Source organism: Mercenaria mercenaria, chromosome 4 (genome assembly GCF_021730395.1).
Source record: "Mercenaria mercenaria strain notata chromosome 4, MADL_Memer_1, whole genome shotgun sequence".
Lineage (NCBI taxonomy): Eukaryota > Metazoa > Mollusca > Bivalvia > Venerida > Veneridae > Mercenaria > Mercenaria mercenaria.
The window spans coordinates 66,183,814-66,192,500 of NC_069364.1; the positions used below are offsets into that span (position 1 = coordinate 66,183,814).

At 33.6% G+C, this 8,687-nt stretch overlaps 1 protein-coding gene across 1 annotated transcript in view; it reads left to right on the top strand.

Moving 5' to 3' along the window:
- LOC123552942 (sporozoite surface protein 2-like) overlaps positions 1 to 8,687 on the top strand; it is an 11,930-nt gene continuing 3,243 nt past the window's right edge. The window contains exons 1-4 of the mRNA XM_053542249.1: positions 1 to 118; positions 812 to 983; positions 3,480 to 3,637; positions 8,357 to 8,482. Of these exons, the coding sequence (XP_053398224.1) occupies positions 1 to 118; positions 812 to 983; positions 3,480 to 3,637; positions 8,357 to 8,482 (574 nt within the window). The remainder of the gene's footprint in view (positions 119 to 811; positions 984 to 3,479; positions 3,638 to 8,356; positions 8,483 to 8,687) is intronic.

An 8,687-nucleotide genomic window follows, 5' to 3' on the forward strand; every position in this document is an offset into this window, starting at 1 on the left:
ATGAAAGATGACGAATCGGTGACATTTGTTCAAAGAACGATTGGACTGGCAAAGAAAGACATTCTTAGGAATGTATTGCTCTGGTTCACTTGTGCCGTATATTTCTTTTACCAGTGGGGTAGGTATTACAAATATACAAGACATACAACAGACATTTGTGTAGTGACTTTATATATCATTGAGAAATTGGTTAACTGAAATTTGCTTCATCGAAATGCGAGATCATCTTTACCCTTACCCTGCTAAATTTCTATAATGAACTTGTCTATCTTTCACTTTAGACTGTACTTTTATCTATTAAAAGGCTTGTTTGCCAAACAGATATTGACTTTATGGCGAACAGTGCAGATCATGATCAGGCTGCACGGCAGAACCAGTCATGTCCAGCATAATAAGGGTTAACATTACGAGTTGAATAAAGTCACAAAGAAGTAGCAAACCAAAAATCAATTTCAAGTTGTCATATACTGTGAAATCATTAATATTCGTGGGGGACTAATTTTCGTGGATTTCGCTGTTGAGTCAATCCACGAAATTTATTCCAACGAACAAATAAAATTCCCATTCATTTTATCTTCAAAAGTTGAAATCCACGAATTCATATCCCCACAAAATTGCCGTTTTGACCAAAACCACGATATTTCATGCCCACGAAATTTAATGATTTTACAATATACAACATAAGGAATAAAAATGTGTTTGTTTCAGTGATGATATTTTTTCACTGAAAACAATTAACCTTACAGTAAAAGTCACGTACATTATTAGCTCGGCAACTCAATATTTGTTAAGCCCTATATAACCTTTTCAGGTATTGAAACACCGCAGGCAGAACTGAATGATCTGGACCAACCAGAACAGTTAGGTTTCGATGACAACTTAACAAAGTCACTATTGTTCGGTTTAAGTTCAACCTTTGGTTTGGCACTGGGAATGTTTCTGGCATGGATGTTCAAGAAAGTAGCATATCACGAGAAAAGTTGGTTCGTTTGTTTAGCATAATTCTTTCTAAGCAACTTGAGGAAAGTGGTTTCACTCCTAATTTACTAAGCAATATAGACAATGATTCGCTTAAAACCACAAAATCGCGAGACTACGATTTTAAGCATTCATATTGATGAATAGTTAAAAATAATGTAAAAGCAACTCCTTGGGTTTGTGCGAATTATCGAATATTGTTTAGAATGAACTGGGTGCATTGCATAGAGGACATTGCATGAGTGTCTTTTCATATTGAATTTATTAAACAAGTTGGCTAAAATGGTAAAATGTGAGGCTCTGCTGATCATTTTATCAGTTTTATTCAACGAGTTTATTAAATTCAATTTGGAAAGTCGCAAATGTTATATTCTTTTTATCACATGTTAGCCTTTCCTGTCGAAACATCAAAAAATCTACTTTCTTTTACTATAGACAAGTCAATCTGACCAACGTCTCCTTTAGTACAAACGACGTCGACGTCAAAATTTAGTTACATCTATAGAGGATATTTGTTTGTTATAGTTTAAGATCGAAATATATTTCACCGAGTGAACACTAAAATGTAGTATTTTCACGATTGAAATATATTTCGATCTTACACTAAAACAAACAAATTTTCTATTTATTTCATGCATTTTAAATTATATTCAGTCTGTCCGCGTAAAGTCACGTGTACCGCAGCATAACGTCTCAGGATATCTTTGTAGAAAAACTCTAACAGAGTTCTATTACGTTTCCTGATTTCTTTTACATTTTATTATGATAAAATGTAAATATATATGATCCTGTTATCATTTTTGTACATCTATACCTTTGCTGGCGAATATTTTGCAAGGAATTTTCTATCACCTATAATTCATATTACTTCTTTTGAAGCTTTTCTCGCTATTATTTGGCTTATATTTTCAACAGAATTTCAAGTGTTAACTGTCAATGATTAAATATAAAGAATATAAATCAAACATGTCTGCATCAGTTTTGACGTTAATTTTTCCAAAACAAACATACGACGGTAATTAATGTTGGAAAACGTAATAGCGAAATATCTTATGCACTGACCCCATTCTTTTCGTTAATCATTTTATTTACTAATGTTGCACAAAATGTGGAACTATGAAAAAAGAACCACCGTTTAAAAACATGCTTTTTGCTGTTTTATTTGACGGACGAGGCAAAAATTGTCGACGTCAAAATAGGTTTGTGGTCGTTTGCACTGAATAATCGTTTCAATCTGTAAAAGCTCATTCAAATATAGATATTGTGATAAAATAGAATGTATTTAGAATATTTATAGGTTATTAGATTTGTATCGAGCAATATTTACGTGTTCAGCAGCAGAAATATTGCGCGACTTTAGGAGCGCAATATTATTTCGCGAAAGAACGAGTGCATATTTCTAGATGCAAATCTAATAATCTTTTTTATTAAATACGCATGTATATTTCAAATTACTATATAAATGATATAAATTTGTTCTTGAGCCCGAGTCAAACTGAAAATATTGTCAGTAAAGAACTTCTAAACGTGACGAGATGCATGAAACAAAAGACGTCATACACCCGATATGAAATTTGGACGTCAATATGGAAAAATGTTGACGTTTTAGGTTCGATTGAAACTTAACAGAGTTTATAAATGAGTATGTAATAAATGAACGTCTTGCCGGCAATATCGGATAAAAATTGTCAAAATTATCAGCGTTTAACGCCAAAAAGGTGCAAATTTACTGTTGACACTAGGGGGGCGTTCGAGGTCAAAACTATATCATATATTTATTTAAGAAATCACGATTTGAAAGGGGATGCATTTCCATTCATTTATACTGAAAATCATCACAATCTGAGATGGTGCCGAAATCCGCGAGGAAAGTACCGAGCCACGTTAATCATATTTTTGCGTGATATCAAAACTGCCGTTACATTCAGGCCATCATGGCCCAGTTGTTCAAAACCTTAACAGGCAATTAATCTTTGTATCAACTGGGCCATTAATCTTTTTCTATTATTATCGTTTTTATTTAATGGCTTTATTACACTTCCGCGACGTCAAACATGTGATAACTAAGTTTAATTACCAGGTGGACAGGAAGTGAAATAACGTGTCTGCTCTGTTTTCCTGTATAATCCTTTTTAAACTCAGTATACTCTGTGATCAGGAGAGAAGCTGCCCAAGTGGCAGGCTAAGGGTCTTGTTCTCGCTCTCATGAGCTGAAACTTAATAAGCTTTGTTAAGAGCTAGGCTGAAGTACATTTATAATTAAGAACTTATGTTTATAGAGTTTTTAACATAACTGTTTTATAAGTCTCAATGAACTTTGATTATATCTGTGGAATTAGACTGAACATTTTATAACTAACTGTGCATCGCTGTCTTAAGTAAATAAAATGTTAGAACTGACAGAATGTGTTGTGTTTCAAGAAACCTTCAAGTACAACGTGCTACGTTACGTGCTGATTTGCAATGTAAGAAATAACCCTGTGTGTATTTTATTATTTCAGGTTCCATGTGCAAACATTAAAAGCTGACTTTATGAATATCGTACTTGGTATTTTAGTGATGGCAGCGGCTTCAATGGGTATTGGTTGCCTTATTGCACCTAACGCAGACACATTTGGCTACTTCTTCCCATTTGGTCTAATGTTTGCAACTTTCTTTGGTAAGGATAGTTTAATATTTTGCAGCTACAGCTATGAAGGGATATTCATATTGCCTTTCCCATGATTATTTTTACCAAATTTATAATTCAACTAATCTGTCTAAGATTATCTGTCTATGCAGTTCATATTAACGGACGGAATCTTCTTATACATAAAATTTCTCTCTTTTTTTTATTGTTATATATACTATAAACTTCGATTTCTAATCTCGATTCTTTTCAAAATTTGCTAATTCCCAACTTGATACTAATATTTTGTTTCATGTCATTTTTTCTATTCAATGCATATTAGCTAAATGTTTGTTCGATAATACATTTCAAACAAATTATGTAATACCGCCAAATTTACTGTAAGTTACCCCACATAGGAGAAGACCTTTATAAGCTTAGCTTTCGGATCTTATCCTTTATAACATGTATAATATCGATATTGTAAATTGTAAAATCTAATATGCACATATGTTTGAAATACATATGTTTAAATTAACTAATCTGAATAACAATTTCTCAAGATTCAAAATTAATTCATTAAGACATAAATATTATACAATGTCCATTGCCACAATGATCGTATACTTTAACAAATCTTTTAGGGTGTACACTGCCTTTGCAAAACAAGCCCGAGAGCAATTACTGCTATAATATTAATATGGCAACACATGCAAGCAAATTTTACCGCCGGCGTCAATACATTTTACTTTGCAATATTTTTTGTGTGTAGTTTTCCATTAAAGAGACATTAATACATAGGCTGCGGTAGGTCGTTCGGGGTCCGTAGTGGGCTTTGACATTTGATTCCTGTCCTTGTTTCTTCTACAAACACAATGCTACTTTATTATTTTACTTTATTATCCCCGACGAATGTCGGAGGGATATAGGTTTGGCGTTGTCCGTCCGTCGGTCCGGAGCCATGTCTAGAAAGTGGTTGGGAATATTTAAATAAAACTTCATACACATGTTTACCACTATGAGGATAAATGGCCCGTCAAGTTTCAGTCAGATTGCCCAAGTAACACCAGAGTTATGGCCCTTAGAAGTTTCTAGTGTTACCTATATAGGGTACTATAAATGTCCGTTCGGAGCCATATCTAGGAACTGGTTGAGAATATTTAAATAAAACTTCATATACTTGTTTAACACTATGAGTTTATGCGGCTCGTCAAGTTTCAGTCAGATTGCCCAAGTAATACCAGAGTTATGGCCCTTAGACGTTTCTAGTGTTAACTATATTGGGTACTATAAATGTCAGTTCGGAGTCATATCTAGGAAGTGGTCGATAATATTTTAAAAAAACTTCATCTTCATATTCACCACTATGAGTTTATGCAGCACGTCAAGTTTCAGACATATTTCCCTAATAACACCAGAGTTATGGCCCTTAGAATTTTCTAATGTTAACTATATAGGGTACTATAAATATGGCGATTTCTGCATCATAACTTTTGATATATTTGACCTTGAACTTTTGTACATAACAAACTTACCATTAGCTAGAATTTCATTAAATTTCTTTCATTGTTTCCACGAACATTTATTGTAAACATGTGAAGTTGTAAACCCACACCTGTTCACCCCCTTACCTTGGTAACACCCTTCCCCCTCCCGACCCACCACCCACCCACCCCCCCCCCAAAAAAAACAAAACAAACAAACAAAATCATTCCTTAAGATTTTTTCAAACAAACTTCATATACATGTCCACCACTATAAGGTTATGAGGCCGTCAAGTTTCAGTCAGACTGCACAAGTAACACCAGAGTTATGGCCCTTAGAAGTTTCTAGTGTTAACTATATAGGGTACTATAAATATGGCGATTTCTGCATCATAACTTTTGATATATTTGACCTTGAACTTTGAAACTTAAACAGAATTTAGAGCACCATAATGTGGTTGTGCACACACAGTGTTGTTCGGATTTCCTTTGTAACTTCAGAGCTATTGCCCCTTAATTGTATAAAAATCCACATATTTGTATATAACAAACTTACCATTTGGTAGAATTTCATTGAATTTCTTTCATTCTTTTCCATGAACATTTATTACGAACATGTGAAATTGTGCTCCCATACCCGGTCACCCCCTTACCTTGGTCACACACCCCCCCCCCCCCCCCCCACCAAAAAAAAATAAAATCATTCCTTATTTTAGATTTTTTTTCAAACCTTCCATGAATATTTATCAACATGCAAGTTGTACCATTCTTCCACGTCACTCTTCCACCCAGTCATGCCCGCCACCCATCATGCATACCCTGCCCCCCCCCCCCCCCACTTCACCCCAATTTTTTTTTTAATTTTTCATCAATATTTATAATCAACTTTTAAAGTTTTGTTTCCTCACCCATTCCCCCCCCTATATATATATATATATATATTTCCATTTTATTTCCATTCCTTTTTATTTTAAAAAGAAATGTTCAAACCTTCAACATGCACCAACCTTGCCCCCAGCCATGTTCAAGATATCTTACTTGATTGTGTTCTCTTAAGGACATCTGTTTGTACATGTTAAACAGCAACACTTGGTGCCAAACCACTCAAAGACAATATTTCGCTCCAGCTGAACTTCAAGCTAAAGCTAAGCTTATTACAGTAAGCATATTCCATTCAAAATAAATTCTTTAGTCAGGATCAAAGTATCATACATTCATTCATACTCTTTAATTAAACATTTGTTTTTCGTTAAATTGATTTTGATTAATGAAATTATTTGCTTCCTAGTAACAGCGTTAACTCTTTGCCATAATTAAATATCTTTTTTGCCATTCATCAGCACAAACCCTTTCGGCGGGGGATACCAATTAATCGAATTTGCTTGTTTAAATAATATCGTGAAGCGTTGAAGATGATTACAGCAATAATAACTAAGCATATTGTTTCGTTTTTGCGATAACTTCTAATTTATAAGGCATACAACTCTGTTGTTTGAAACATGCACTCTTGACAATTTATTGCAGAATAATAAAGAACAACTCTGTTCTAAAATATTTTCGTGACTGGTCATGAGTTGCACGTGCGCTTTATAGCAAATGACAGTGCACATTGTTTACAAGATAAAATTTTGAAAATCAAAATTATTTCGTTAGTTGATATCTCAAATCGAAACAATATAAAACGTCAAGGTTATGCCTGGCGCACGGCTCAAAATGGTAATTCCTGACGCATTCTACTTGAAGTTACACAAATAGACAAAAAATAACTTGAAAAATAACCACAACAATTCATAATTTTGACATGTCCAAAACATTGCGGAATGATATTTATTTCAGTAGTTTCACTTGGGTAGTGATTATAATTTACTCGTACTTTACGTTAGACTCATTGAGTAAAATCTTAAACTTTAAACTAAAAGAAAGTTATTAAATCCATATAATATTTCAATGAAACTTCAAAGTTTTGTTGTTTTTAGCATCATATGGGGCATGTCCAATGAAAAATCTTAATTTGATTTCCAAAGTAGTGTGGTATGTATTTCTAAAGTCACTATATTTTCATTGTAAATATACTTCATTAAACCGAAGTGGAAACTCAGAGGTACTCGAAAATGCAGCTCTCTGATTGGTCAGTTAGAACCCCTGATGTCATGATAAAGTTATGTATACCATACTTAATGATAAGAACACAAGAACTTGACCGAAATTGCTAAGTCAGAAAAGGAACATTCATTTGTGACATAGAAAGCTTATGTTATGGAATCTGTGTTAGGCTTCATTGCATTCCAACAAGTAGTCACTGAGGTTAGCATACTTGAAACGTTTTGACCAGATGTTACTAAGTTGTGACGGGGCGTAACCTTCTGAAAAAGAAAACTAGAGGTATGTAAAAATGTGAGCTCGTCAAAGTAAACTTAGTTCGTTCAAAGAAGTTGTTACTAAGAATCTAGCTTACACGCAAACATTTAACAAGCCGATAATGATAAAGGATGAGTGCAATAGCTTAACATATTCTTCGAACAGCCGAGCTAATATTGTTTTGTGTGTGGTGTGTGTGTGTGTGTTTTTTTTCCGGTTCATCCAAAAATAGGTAAAGCTTTTCTATGCCAGATAGTGCTTTCGTTATTTTGGATTATATGGTTTGTCTAGATAGGTATCATTGTAACGGCAGTTTTCAATGAAATTTATCAAAACCAGCCAATAATACGCCTATCACAACAATATTATTCTGTTATATAAAATATCAAATAATTTAGTTCATTAAAACAATTCATACAGCTAATATTTTGTGGAGTATAGTTAGCATTTTTTGTTAAAGACATACCACAACCTAGTGGCCAAAGTCTTCCTCCCACATGAACTTCGTGCAAATCTTTCTAATAATACTGCGGCCCTCCCTGCATTAATGTGTTTTCACAACTTCATCTGCGAACTTATTCAGTCATTTTCGTTTCAGCAAAACTTTAAAAGTATCTTACACTTTAGAAACAAAATATGTTCTGAATTCACTCTAATCATTCAAGAAATGTGCATACTTCTATATCAATATAATAATACATTTATACATAAAACAAATTGTCTTGGCCATGTTTATGTCACTGGCAATTTGTGACGAGTTACTTGTTATTTCTCTTTTTTTTCATGAAAACTATGAATTACCATCATGGAAAAACAAAAGAATGCATTTATTTTGTGGCGCGTCTTTAAATGTGTATAAACTTTTTCTTATAACGTTTTGGAACACGAAGTTCGTTCTTTTTTTCATTTCACTTCATTACTCCATCAGCATTTTGCGAAGGGTTGAGAGACGATGCAATCCCAAAAGAATTTGGAATGGAAAATGTACGAATTGTTGAAGGACTAATACTGATGTTTGTAGGACTTGGAGGAATCATAACACATGAAGTCGGAGGTAATATAGTTCTAAGCACATGTTATATCATTCGTCGAATTATTAAATACTTTTATATTAAGCAAGCAATCGTAACAATAAAGGATATATCAAACATACTGTGTCATTCAAGAGCTGCCTATACGTAGCACGTGTAATTACTAGAAAATATTACGCTTGAAAACTACACTGATACACTTACATAGATTGTCATATCTTCTACTGA